Source organism: Eucyclogobius newberryi, unplaced genomic scaffold (genome assembly GCF_026437365.1).
Source record: "Eucyclogobius newberryi isolate DKJ021-1_F unplaced genomic scaffold, fEucNew1.0.hap1 SCAF_13, whole genome shotgun sequence".
NCBI lineage: Eukaryota > Metazoa > Chordata > Actinopteri > Gobiiformes > Gobiidae > Eucyclogobius > Eucyclogobius newberryi.
This window is the reverse complement of record NW_027315757.1, coordinates 13,397,518-13,411,636: the sequence shown is the minus strand read 5'-3', so window position 1 is coordinate 13,411,636 and position 14,119 is coordinate 13,397,518. Positions and strand designations below refer to the sequence as shown.

At 45.9% G+C, this 14,119-nt stretch overlaps 1 protein-coding gene across 6 annotated transcripts in view; it reads left to right on the top strand.

Annotated features, from left to right (window-relative positions):
- Positions 1-14,119, top strand: part of rbfox3a (RNA binding fox-1 homolog 3a) — an 867,097-nt gene that overhangs the window by 546,017 nt on the left and 306,961 nt on the right. For all 6 annotated transcript variants that reach the window (XM_072442658.1, XM_072442656.1, XM_072442661.1 and 3 more), the window contains one exon: positions 5,653-5,762. In XM_072442658.1, coding sequence (XP_072298759.1) covers positions 5,653-5,762 — 110 coding nt within the window. The remainder of the gene's footprint in view (positions 1-5,652; positions 5,763-14,119) is intronic.

Genomic DNA, 14,119 nt, shown 5'->3' with positions numbered 1-14,119 from the left:
CGTTTATGTGGTGTAAAAAATTACATTAAATATTTGCGGGTTTAAAACACAGTGTGACGTCCCGGGCCGGTCGCTGTCGCCGTCATAAATCTTCCGTCTCGTTTTCCTTCGAGATCGTCCGGGGTTGTTCGCTCTGATGTCTTTTGATTGAAGTGGCCTTTTACGCCGAGCACCTTTAGCATTTAGCTGCGTTTAAAGACAGGACGCATTAAGGCAAAGTGACAGCGGCGCTAACTGCTGTAAACAAGGATCAGATTTCAGAAACATATGCCGGGCTGAATACTCGAATATCTGCGTCATTATAATATAATATATAATACTGATCCGCTGTCTTTACTGGACTTTAAATGTACCATATTCTAATGATAAGACATGTCTTCAGCCATGTTATAATGCTGTTATGTCGTTATAATGCCGTTATAATGCTGTTATAACGCCGTTATACCGTTATAATGCCGTTATAATGCTGTTATAATGCTATTAATGCCGTTATAATGCAGTTATAATGCTGTTATAATGCCGTTATAATGCAGTTATAATGTTGTTATAATGCAGTTATAATACCGTTATAATGCAGGTTTAATCCCGTTATAATGCAATGCAGTTATAATGCGGTTATAATACTGTTATAACGCAGTTATAATGTAGGTATAATGCTGTTATAATGCCGTTATAATGCAGTTATAAAGCTGTTATAATACAGTTATAATATTGTTATAATGCTGATATAATTCTGTTTCCTGTTTGTTTAATGCTCACAAAATGCACATATCTAAATTCACATAAGAAACCTGAATAACAAAAAGCAAATTTAGTTCCGTTTCCATCTAAACTTTTGAGCGCATATCTGGTGTTGGTTGCCCTAGTTACAGGAGCCGCCTGACTGCGGCTTTCAGGTATTCTTATTTGTCAACTGCTGTGTAATTTACATGTATATTGGCCTTTGTTTACCATCTGGTTGCTAGGTAACGGTTGAAGAAGTGTCCAACCAGGAAATACAATTATTAACGTCAGCAAAATAATAAAACTGAGGGAAAAGTAATTTTTTTTGGTGTAAAAGCTTAAATGTCTTCGCTTTGCCTGACATTAAAAATAATATATCTCCATGACAACGCAGATGATGCTTGCAGGTCAAGGTTTTCTGCAAAATAAAAAGTTAGCTCTACATGCTACGTACGGCGAGCGGCGGCGTAGGTCTTTTCCTGACTGTTTTACATGTTATATTATCGTCAATTATTGGGGAGTCCATCCTCAATCACGTTTTGAGCAGAAATCAGACTTTGGAGGAAGAAATCCGACTACAGTTTGCGTTAAATTGCACAAATTAAAAGTCCGAACAGTTAATGCTCAGTTAATACTAAAAGCCCCGCCTACGACCTCTCCGCTTCATTCGGACCGTATTTCTCCTGCACCGGCGCTACATGCTAACAAAAAGCATTAATAATCCTTCATATTCACAGCTCCGGACATAAAACGAACATGAGCTGAGTGTGTGTGCAGAGTGTGCGCGATCAGAGCCATAAAAGCTGTGTTTATCCATACAATAAACATAAAGCGCGTATTGTTGACTGAAATCTGCTGCAAAGTGCTCCCCCAGCGTAATTAGCCCTCCTTGTTTGCCACGGAAAAGCGCTAATATCATGTTTTATGATTGCCGTTGCTTTATTAATTATTTAACCTGCTTTCCCTGCATTTGTTTAGTTAATGCGTGTTTAATAGCGGCCGGTCGGTAATAATCAGTGTTTAAAAGTGCTTCGCCGTTCGCACTTTTTACAAAGTTGTGCCGAAACGACTCGAGATGTTCCCGCGCGGGGCTTTTGTCGGGTAAATGATTAACTGTGGATTTAAATGTGGACTGACAAATACTGTGGCGTCGTGTTTGTGGTAAAGTTGTTGTACGAGAGTTAAGTTGATTTCTGTAGGTGGAAAATGTGTGCGTCGTTTGGATTTTAGACCTGATTCTGGTGTAGTGCTAGTCCAGATTTTAGACCTGGTTTAGTCCCTTTTGGCCCTTTTTAACACTAGAAAACTAGTTATTTAGTTTGATTTAGCTACTGCCACCCAAAAAGCTGCTTTTGGGTGGCAGTAGCTCAGTGGTAGAGTGCTCGTCTTCTGATCCAAAGGTTGGCGTGCGATCGCAGCTGCCTCATGTGAATACTGCCGTTGTGTCCTTGGGCAAGACACTTAACCCAACTCGCCCCTAGTGTCTGCGTACATCTGGTGTGTGTGTGTGTGTGAGTGTGAGTGTGTGTGTGCGTGTGTGTGTGTGATCGTGTGTGTTTTTTTTTTTCAATATTAAACATCAGAACAACAGAACACCGCACAACTAGACCAGAGAAGAGACAATAAAATATAAAATTTGTATAAAAAATAAAATTATTTTCTTCGATCTGCAATATTTGCCGTGGGAATAAGAACATTGTCCCAGGATTTGGGACCTCAACAAAACCTCCTCCTTTGAGACACTTCAGTTTGAAAACGAGAAATATGTCAAATCCGGGTGGTACGACGCCGCGTGGATCCGGTTTGTGAGCATTAGATTCCATCAGTCGCGTCGCTAACGTCAACAGCAGCGTGTGGAGCAGGTGGTTGTAATGTTTGCTTGATGGACGTCCACGCTCTCGTGATGTCCCCCGTCCCTGTCCTCCCCCCTCGTCTCTTTGCTCTCGTGATGTCCCCCGTCCCTGTCCTTCCCCCTCGTCTCTTTGCTCTCGTGATGTCCCCCGTCCCTGTCCTTCCCCCTCGTCTCTTTGCTCTCGTGATGTCCCCCGTCCCTGTCCTTCCCCCTCGTCTCTTTGCTTTCATGATGTCCCCCGTCCCTGTCCTTCCCCCTCGTCTCTTTGCTCTCGTGATGTCCCCTGTCCCGGTCCTCCCCCCCGTCCCGGTCCTTTCCACCTGTCTCTTTGCTCTCGTGATGTCCCCCGTCCCGGTCCTTCCCCCCGTCCCCCCCGTCTCTTTGCTTAAACATATTATTTCTGTCCGGATTACTCGCTGCTGAAGTGACTGCGGTGTAAATTAATAATGAGCTTTGTATCAGCGCGGCCGTGACAGATGTAGTCATAAAACCCGCCGCTCCGTCCCGGGCTCATATTTGCGCTGGCGGAACCCGCACCTCCAGAGGTCAGAGGTGAACGGTAGCCAATCACTGCGGAGCTTTAGGGGGGGCTTCGGCGGAGGAATGCATGATGTGAACAGGGAAATAGTGTTGGCGTGAGGACATAATACAGTCGGGGGGGTCTGTGTCATGTCCGCACGAGCTCGTTGTCAGTGAATAACCAGCGACAGAACACATTTTGCTATTTGTTGTCGTGTAAATGTGAATTCACTGAAGTGTAAAGTGGATTATTGTCATTGTGTCGGTGGCATAGTGGTTTGAGCTCGAGCGTCGCAGTGATCGGCTTAAAACATAATCTGAATGTCATGTTTATGTCAATCATCACACAACAAGGGAACATTTTTGAAATCTGTCGACAGCTGGACACATCAACCATCAGGGCATTATTTATTTAATTTATTAAGTGTATTAATTTAATCTGTTCAATGCATTTAATGTATTGTAATTAATTATGAACTGTATTTATTTAATTTGTTTTATTTATTTATTTCAGAGCATTATTTATTTAAGTGTTTCAATGTATTTATTTTGTTTATATTGTTTATTTATTTTATTTTTAATGTATTTAATTTTATTGTCTTTCTTTTAATTTGTGTTTTTTTTACTTATTTTTTCCTTAATTTATTATTTATCACTAGCAGTATTGATTATGCCCTGATGGAGGAAATATTATGCACACATAAAACCGTCTTTTCTGAGCTTTTGCCTCGTTATAACAGTCTTTTCTGAGCTTTTAGCCTCGTTATAACAGGCTTGAGCTTTTAGCCTCGTTATAACAGTCTTTTCTGAGCTTTTGGCCTCGTTATAACGGTCTTTTCTGAGCTTTTAGCCTCGTTATAACAGGCTTGAGCTTTTAGCCTCGTTATAGCGGTCTTTTCTGAGCTTTTAGCCTCGTTATAACGGTCTTTTCTGAGCTTTTAGCCTCGTTATAACAGGCTTGAGCTTTTAGCCTCGTTATAGCGGTCTTTTCTGAGCTTTTAGCCTCGTTATAACGGTCTTTTCTGAGCTTTTAGCCTCGTTATAACAGTCTTGAGCTTTTAGCCTCGTTATAATAGTCTTTTCTGAGCTTTTGGCCTCGTTATAACAGTCTTTTCTGAGCTTTTGGCCTCGTTATAACAGGCTTGAGCTTTTAGCCTCGTTATAACGGTCTTTTCTGAGCTTTTGGCCTCGTTATAACAGGCTTGAGCTTTTAGCCTCGTTATAATAGTCTTTTCTGAGCTTTTGGCCTCGTTATAACAGTGTTTTCTGAGCTTTTGGCCTCGTTATAACAGGCTTGAGCTTTTAGCCTCGTTATAACGGTCTTTTCTGAGCTTTTAGCCTCGTTATAACAGTCTTGAGCTTTTAGCCTCGTTATAATAGTCTTTTCTGAGCTTTTGGCCTCGTTATAACAGTCTTTTCTGAGCTTTTGGCCTCGTTATAACAGGCTTGAGCTTTTAGCCTCGTTATAACGGTCTTTTCTGAGCTTTTAGCCTCGTTATAACAGTCTTGAGCTTTTAGCCTCGTTATAATAGTCTTTTCTGAGCTTTTAGCCTCGTTATAACGGTCTTGAGCTTTTAGCCTCGTTATACCCGTGTTCCCTCGGCTTACTCTAGTTCCCCTGTTTTGTCCTGCATTATGGAAACCGTCCAGACTCCGGGTCACACGCACGGTTGTTACGGCGACGTGCTCCGATGAAGAAGAGGCTTTTCAGTCCCGCTGATTTAAACAGGAAGTCATGAGCTCGTTTCTCAGCCGTTTTAGGTCAACGTTGCAGTTTACAATGATTAAAATGAAAGATTACAATCTATTTGAGGTTTAGTTCAGTTATAAATACCTGAAAAAAATGCTCAATGCGTCACTGCAGGAAAATAACAACGTCAAATGTACGGTTTGTATAAAGAACGCTTAAAACAACCTCCTGGTGTGTTCAAAGTAATCAATAAAATTAGAAATAAGGAAAAATGCAGGTTTAATAAGATCAAAACACAAAGATAACAGCTGATAATTATGACATAGTCCATGCTGAATGTGTGTTTTGAGTTTAGTTTAAACTTGAGTTTCATGGACTCAGCAAAGCTCGTTAATATGCGTCTAACAACTGAGGTTTATGGCTTTTGACCAATATTTCAACCTTTTTTTCTCAATATCCAAAAAGGAAAATCCTTAAATGTTGAACCCTACGATTTTTATCAATGACAATCGCCATTTTTGTTCCGATTAAATGGAAAAAATAACCTTAAAACGATGGTAAAAATTCCTCGTTGTGTGTTGATTTGAGTTAGCACGTCGTCCGCGGCCCGCCTCGTTTTCTCCATCGATCCCCTTCACACCCGCGCCCATCTGCACGTGTCATTACGTGCAGGGGTCGATAAACCTGTGAATCGATATTTATAAGAATTGCTGCCTGCTGCGTTCTCTGTTATTCTCTTACGGTGCAGTGATTTCCTTCGATTAAATCCGCTGTTTCTTCCTGTTTTCCGCCCGTTGTCGCTCACCGTTTGCAGCTTTTTCCCGCTCGCGCCTCACAACCTCCTCTCTCCTTTTCTTGTCCCCCACAGGAAACACGTTGTGCAAGTCAGGAAGCATCGCCGTCTTCGGGAACGTGGTGTACAGCGGCCTGCTGAACGAGCACCTGTGGCATTTGGGAGTGCCCCTCTTCACCAGACTGGTAAGGACCCCCGAGCAGCATGGCACCGGGTTCAAACGCTCTGGTCCTGTGTCCGACGACCTCTGCTGGACGGTCGTCATGGTGATGTGTGCGGGTTGTGCGCTGGTTTTGTGTTAAAGTGGCTGAGTTGTTTGTGCGGATACGTTTAAACTTAAGGCGAAACACTGAAGGTTGAGTTTAGTTTGTTCTCTCGACATGAACATATTTACATGTTTTATTATTTCATTTAATCCACTTCTTCCAAACCTTTCTGTGGGATTTTGTTACTTCAAAAATAGATGTATTTTTTTCCCGCAGAGACATAAATATCAGCTGCACACACCAGACTTAACTTACAGAAGGATTTGTTGATGTCGAATTTGAAGCCTGATTTATCAACGTTTTAACTAAAAGAAAATTGAGCATTTGAGATCATAAACCCCCTCTGAAAATTAGTTTGTGTCTAATATGTCAACAAAAATACATTTTCTGATGTCCCAAATAATGTGCAATTGAGGCATTTTTACACATTATTTTTACAAAAAATGTATGTTTTGCACGATTTCTTACGCTAATGTGAGTAAACGAGACGAGGCGTGTCCTGTTCACCTGCAGCGTCTCGCCTTAACGTCGCATTGTTGGACAGCATTTTCTGCTTTTACTTCAGACAAGTAAAATCGATGGTTTGAACTTTTGGTGAAATACTTTGGTTTTACAAAAGTGCAACTGCTTTTGTTGCTGTCTCCAGTGGAATCTGCCGGATGTTTTTCAAAAACCAAAGTGTTTATGGTGATGTTTTCCGAGTTCTCGGGCGTCGGCGGTGCTTTTATTCAATGAGATTTAGTTGCTTTGTTTATAGATATCGAATTGAGTCTGGTTTCTCTTGGCAAATGGACAGAAACACTTTGTAGAAACTGAATCCACATCCTCAAACGGCTGTAGTGGCTAATGTTGTTGTAGTGTAGTGTAGTGTAGTGTAGTGTAGTGTAGTGTAGTGTAGTGTAGTGTAGTATATTATGGTATTTTATATCTACAGTATATATAGTGTTATTATTGTAGTTTAGCCTTGACATGGTTTTACCAAAATGTTTGTCATCGATTTATTATAGTGGTTCATATGATGCTATTTTAAGTATTGTGACAATTAGAGCTGCAATTAACAACTGTTTTTCACTTTATTTAAATAATAAATACATTATTAACCAAATAAAGGTTGAAATGTTGTGACTGACGCTTCTGGAAAGAGAATACTTAAAGGCGGTATGGACGATTTTTCGGCGATTTGAGAACGCAGGTGGAAGTGCGCATGCGCACTCCCCCGTGTGGACTGATACAACACACACGTGCATTTGTTTAGTAGCGCGATGGATCACATCGCATCTCTCGTCTCCCGTAGATTTCTGTCCACTTCTGCGTCAACTCGAACTGTCTTTCTCCACCTTCATTTTGTCCCGTACACTGAAGGAACTATATTATGATAGATCCATGCGCTTAGGCACGCGGAAACGTGAGGATGAACCGCACGCGGCTGCAGGTGAGCGGTAGGTGCGGTTTATGATTGATACGTGGCAGGACAAATGATTTATCCACGCCATGAGGAAATATGATAAAAAGTTTGCTGAAAAAAATCGTCCATACCACCTTTAATTAACTTACTATTTAATTAAAGTGTATTATCGATCGGGGCCCGGCCGGGCACAGCCCGAAAGAGCGACGTGGGGCCGCCCTCCCGTGGGCCCACCACCCGCAGGAGGATCCATAAGGGGCCGGTGCAGAGAGATCTGGGCGGCAGTCGACGGCAGGGGCCTCGGCGACCAGATCTCCAGACACAGAGACTAACTCTGGGGACATGGAATGTCACCTCGCTGGGGGGGAAAGAGCCTGAGCTTGTGCGGGAGGTTGGGCGATACCGACTAGATATAGTCGGCCTCACCTCCACGCACAGTTTGGGCTCTGGAGCCCATCTCCTCGAGAGGGGTTGGACGCTCCACTTCTCTGGTGTTGCCCGCGGGGAGAGGCGGCGGGCTGGTGTGGGCTTGCTTATAGCCCCTCAGCTCAGCCGCCACGTGTTGGAGTTTACCCCGTTGAACGAGAGGGTCGCGTCCCCCACCCTTCGGGTGGGGGACAGGTCTCTCACTGTTGTGGCGGCCTACGGGCCGAACAGCAGTGCAGAGTACCCGGCCTTCTTGGAGTCCTTGGGAGGGGTACTGGACAGTGCACCGACCGGGGACTCCGTTGTTCTACTGGGGGACTTCAACGCCCACGTGGGCAATGACAGTGACACCTGGAGAGGGGTGATCGGGAAGAACGGCTTCCCCGATCTGAACCCGAGCGGTGTTCAGTTATTGGACTTCTGTGCTAGCCACGGATTGTCCATAACGAACACCATGTTCAAGCACAAGGGTGTTCATCAGTGCACATGGCACCAGGACACCCTAGGCCGGAGGTCAATGATCGACTTTGTTGTCGTGTCATCAGACCTCCGGCCGCGTGTCTTGGACACTCGGGTGAAGAGAGGGGCAGAGTTGTCAACCGATCACCACCTGGTGGTGAGTTGGATCCGCTGGCGGAGGAGGAAGCCGGACAGACTTGGCAGACCCAAGCGCATTGTGAGGGTCTGTTGGGAACGTCTAGTGGAGCCCTCTGTCAGTAGGGTATTCAACTCGTACCTCCGGGAGAGCTTCTCCCATGTCCCGGGGGAGGCTGGGGACATTGAGTCCGAGTGGACCATGTTCTCCGCCTCCATTGTTGATGCGGCTGCTCGGAGCTGTGGTCGCAAGGTCTCCGGTGCCTGTCGTGGCGGCAACCCCCGAAACCGGTGGTGGACACCGGAAGTAAGGGATGCCGTCAGACTGAAGAAGGAGGCCTATCAGGCCACTCTGGCTTGTAGGTCTCCGGAGGTCATCGACGGGTATCGGCAGGCCAAGCGAGCCGCGGCTCGTGCTGTCGCAGAGGCAAAAACCCGGGCCTGGGAGGAGTTCGGGGAGGCCATGGAGGAGGACTATCGGTCGGCACCAAAGAAATTCTGGCAAACCGTCCGGCGCCTCAGGAGGGGGAAGCAGTGTCTCACCAACACCGTTTACGGTGCGAGTGGAGGCCTGCTGACCTCAACTGGGGATGTCGTCGGACGGTGGAAGGAATACTTTGAGGATCTCCTTAATCCCTCAGTCACGTCTTCCGAAGAGGAAGTAGAGACCGGGGACTCGGAGGCTGGCTCATCCATCACCCAAGCTGAAGTCACTGAGGTTGTTCGCAAACTCCTCGGTGGCAGGGATCCGGGGGTGGATGAGATCCGCCCTGAGTACCTAAAGTATCTGGATGTTGTAGGACTGTCTTGGTTGACACGTCTCTGCAACATCGCGTGGCGTTCGGGGACCGTGCCTCTGGACTGGCAGACCGGGGTGGTGGTCCCTCTGTTCAAGAAGGGGGACCGGAGGGTGTGTTCCAACTACAGAGGGATCACACTCCTCAGCCTCCCAGGTAAGGTCTATTCCAAGGTACTGGAGAGGAGAATCCGACCGATAGTCGAACCTCGGATTCAGGAGGAGTAGAGTGGTTTTCGTCCCGGTCGTGGAACACTGGACCAGCTCTATACCCTCCATCGGGTGCTCGAGGGTTCATGGGAGTTTGCCCAACCGGTCCACATGTGCTTTGTGGATCTGGAGAAGGCTTTCGACCGTGTCCCTCGGGGTGTCCTTTGGGGGGTGCTCCGGGAGTACGGGGTCCGGGGTCCTTTGCTCAGGGCTGTCCGGTGTTCGCATTGCCGGCAGTAAGTCAGACCTGTTCCCAGTGCATGTTGGACTCCGCCAGGGCTGCCCTTTGTCACCGGTTCTGTTCATAATTTTTATGGACAGAATTTCTAGGCGCAGTCGGGGGTCGGAGGGTGTCCGATTTGGGGACCACAGGATCTCATCTCTGCTGTTTGCAGACGATGTTATCCTTATGGCTCCATCAAACCCGGACCTGCAACATGCACTGGGACAGTTTGCAGCCGAGTGTGAAGCGGCTGGGATGAGAATCAGCACCTCCAAATCCGAGGCCATGGTTCTCGACCGGAAAAAGGTGGCTTGCCCTCTCCAGGTGGGTGGGGTGTCCTTGCCCCAAGTGGAGGAGTTCAAGTATCTCGGGGTCTTGTTCACAAGTGAGGGAAGGATGGAGCGTGAGATCGACAGGCGGATCGGTGCAGCGGCTGCAGTGATGCAGTCGCTGCATCGGACTGTTGTGGTGAAGAGGGAGCTGAGCCGAAAGACAAAGCTCTCTATTTACCGGTCGGTCTACGTTCCTACCCTCACCTATGGTCATGAGCTTTGGGTAGTGACCGAAAGAACAAGATCGTGGATACAAGCGGTCGAAATGAGTTTCCTCCGCCGTGTGGCTGGACGCTCCCTTAGAGATAAGGTGAGGAGCTCGGCCACACGGGGGGAGCTCGGAGTAGAGCCGCTGCTCCTCCACGTCGAGAGGAGCCAGCTGAGGTGGCTCGGGCATCTGTTCCGGATGCCTCCTGGGCGCCTCCCTCGGGAGGTGTTTCAGGCATGTCCCACCGGGAAGAGGCCCCGGGGAAGACCCAGGACACACTGGAGAGACTATGTCTCTCGGCTGGCCTGGGAACGCCTCGGGATCCCCCCGGAGGAGTTAGAGGAAGTGTCTGGGGAGAAGGAAGTCTGGGAGTCCCTGCTCAGACTGCTGCCCCCGCGACCCGGCCCCGGATAAAGCGGCAGAAGATGGATGGATGGATGGATGGATGTATTATCGATGAAAATCACAGTTTTTTTTTTTTTTGACATTTTGATTTAATAAAGGCACTGTCTAAAAAAAAAACTGCTGGTCAATGAACTGTTGCTAATTACAATCTTAACTCTATTGTGACTTTAACTGATTCTAAAGAAGATAATCCTCATAAAGTGCAGATGGTGGTGAGAAAAGTCCTTGCATCACCTTTAAATCCTCTTAAACAAAAACCTTCAGCGTCCTGTTTCCCTCTGACCCGCACGGCTCCGCCCGCACCGCTCCCTGGACGTTCACTTAGCGGCGCTTTGTCCCGGCCGGAGCGTGCGTCCGGCGTGGCCCTCGGTCCAGCTGTCTTTCCTCTGGACTCTTAATGGCCTCGTTTGATGTTGCGGCGCCCTGACATGTTGAAGTCTGAGGGATGCGCGCTCGTTTCCTCCCGAGAGCGCGTGGCAGCTCGCCGTCTGCGGAGAGGAGACGTTTTAAAAGGTGTTTGTGTCTGAAGACCAAGCGCTTTGCAGGTGCAGGTTCCCGGCGAGGCGCCCAGCGAGGCCCTCACGGAGACAGGGACTGAACCGTGTCGGGCTCGTGGAAGGCTGTTTGTTCTGTGGTTAGAGGAAAGAAGCGTACGATGCAGGGAGAAGCCGCTTTACATCTGAAAGGTCCCGTTTCACTCTGGATGTGGCGTGCATATTTCTCTTACTTTGCACTCGGAACGCCAGGGTTTGTTTCATGTGGATACAGAGAGATATCATCCATAAACAGAGAGATGTCATCCATAAACAGGTCAACAAATGTGCAGTCTGACAGACACAGCCTCAGCTACATCACCCAACATTTAAAACTATTACTATTTTAAATACTATTCGTGGTGGCTGCTTCCATGGTTACTTCAAACAGAAATGTCTCCTCATTGACAGATGGGAAATTCTGAATGCAGTTTGTATTGTATCTTCAAACTGAACTGAAACTTTGTGAGCTGGTCTCGGAAGAGGTTTCGCTCTATTTAAAAAGCAATTGTTTATTGCTGTTCGAACTTCTACAGCGCTTATTGTTTTGTGGAAATGTCTTTGTAATTTAGTTTGTTTGGTCAGCTAAAGATATTTCAATCTCAATGTTTTTTTTTTTATCCTGATTAAATAAAAGTTCATAGAATAAAGATAATACATTTAAACATGTTGGAAATAAAGCAGTTTTTGCATGGATCAGCAGAAGTTGAACTTGTTGGAAATATTGGGCTAAAACTGAGTTAAAACTTTCCTCAGATCGAGGTCGGACTCTGAAGCCAGCGCTTTTGTCTCTGTGTTTTTTTTAATGTCTCTAAACATGTGCAGGAGTAATACATACAGAAAGCACGTCTAGATCATAAAACACAAAGAACAAGTTTGTGGCAGCAGAGCCCGACACTAGAGGGCGCATGTGTTGACAGTATTCATATTGTCATGTATCACTGTGAGGTTATTTACTCTAAGTTTGAAAGACGAACAAAAGCCCCTACTTTACATAAGAAACAAAGAAATGTGACTTTTTAGTGATTTTGATTTGTTTATTGCCTATCAAAATCCCCAGACGCCGCATGTAGCACCTGTCGCGCACCTGTCGCGCACCTGTCGTGCATGTGTGAGAAATACATGGATTAAAATGTTCTCTAGTCAAACCGTTTCTCAGACAAAACGCATGAATCCTTTTATAAAAGCTAAATCAGGTAATAATTGTCCATTTGCACACGTTTGTTGTCATCTGACCCTGGACGTTCCTCGGCGTCGCTTTAATGAGCGGAGGCAAGTTTCCATTGATATTTCCTATTGATTAAAAATGTCACGGCCGCTGTCATCTACGGGCGGCGAATTACGGCTGATTGGAGCGCGAGAGCCGCGTATAATTGGGTTACATTAAACAGATAATTCGGCTGATCTCATAAATGCGTAATGCGGAGGCTTGTTTGATTATCAATTTACGTCAAGCGGCGACGGCACGCGAGGTTCAAGACGGTCGCCGGCGTCTCCCGCGCGTCACGTGTCGTTCTTAACGGCGGATGCGACGCAAGAGGGACGGAACGGCGAAGATAGCGACTTCAAACGGCGACGGCGCTTTGAAGAGGCGCGCGGCAGCCTCGCCAAACTGTACAATCAATAATGTAGAGATCGGACCGGGTGCGGTGCCACTCCCGCTCTGAAGATGAGGAGGTTCCCGTGTTTACAGCCGAGAAACAGGGGAAGGAACACGCTAAAGCTAACGTGCTAACGCTAGGATAAAAGGGCGACGCGGGTGTTTGTTTGTTGATTTCGTTTTGGTTGTTTTTGGTAAATAGAGCGACTGAGAATACTCGAGTTACTGTAAGTGAGCGAACTGTCTGTCTTTTTGAGTGGATTTTTAAACTTGTACTTGCTCGCTGTGCCATCGCGCTCTGCTTTTTTCTAAACCTACAAACTCACAAAATAGCACCTGCTCTGACTGGAACAACTTAAATCATGCAAAATCGACTTTTCAGAGCTTATACCTTTCTAACAGTGCTATTGGTGCCATATATGTCCCCAAAGTGTTCTTTTGATTGATTCCTGCTGTCATTAGCCAGAGAACTCCAATCAATTAATCAAGTTTTGTACAAAAGACTGAAGCTAATATTGCGTAAAGTATTATTTTTGGTGCAGATATGTAACTGTGGGGTTTTTGGGAACAGTTACGGTGGCTCCGACGGGACAATCGTATTTGTACGTTTGTTCTGACGAGCTTAATGTGCTTCACGCAAGGCTGCACTATAGAAGTACGTCTGTATCTGTAGTAGATGTACATTGCACAATATAAGTACTTCGATATCTGTAGTAGATGTACACTGCACAATATAAATACTTCTGTATCTGTAGTAGATGTACATTGCACATTAGAATTACTTCTGTATCTGTAGTAGATGTACATTGCACATTAGAAGTACTTCTGTATCTGTAGTAGATGTACATTGCAGAATATAAGTACTTCTGTATCTGTAGTAGATGTACATTGCACATTAGAAGTACTTCTGTATCTGTAGTAGATGTACATTGCAGAATAGAAGTACTTCTGTATCTGTAGTAGATGTACATTGCACATTAGAAGTACTTCTGTATCTGTAGTAGATGTACATTGCAGAATAGAAGTACTTCTGTATCTGTAGTAGATGTACATTACACATTAGAAGTACTTCGGTATCTGTAGTAGACGTACATTGCACATTAGAAGTATTTCGGTATCTGTAGTAGACGTACATTGCACAATAGAAGTACTTCAGTGACGGGTCGGATCTGCGGAGACTTGAGCCCATCGCAGTCAGAAGAATGCAAGTTTTTATCAAGGTTTTTCCTGAGCAACAAACGCATCTGTAATCAAACACAAGAGTAAAGCCGCACGACGGGACATTACGGGCGAAGTGTTAACATCCGGCAGCCGTTGCTCCGCCAGAAAACGTACGGGAGAAAAGTTTAATATGAAAATAAAGTCTTGATCAACTTTTTTTTCCTACTCTTGTCTTACATTCTTCTGGTTTGTCCACCACGAGCTGCAGCTGCCCTTGTACTTGTACTTGTACTCGTTGTCTTGGCTCGTAGCGCTTCCCGGCGTGACCCGCGCACGCCGGCATCGTCCGTGAGCTTTGTTTTTGAAACGATCCGCTTGGTAAA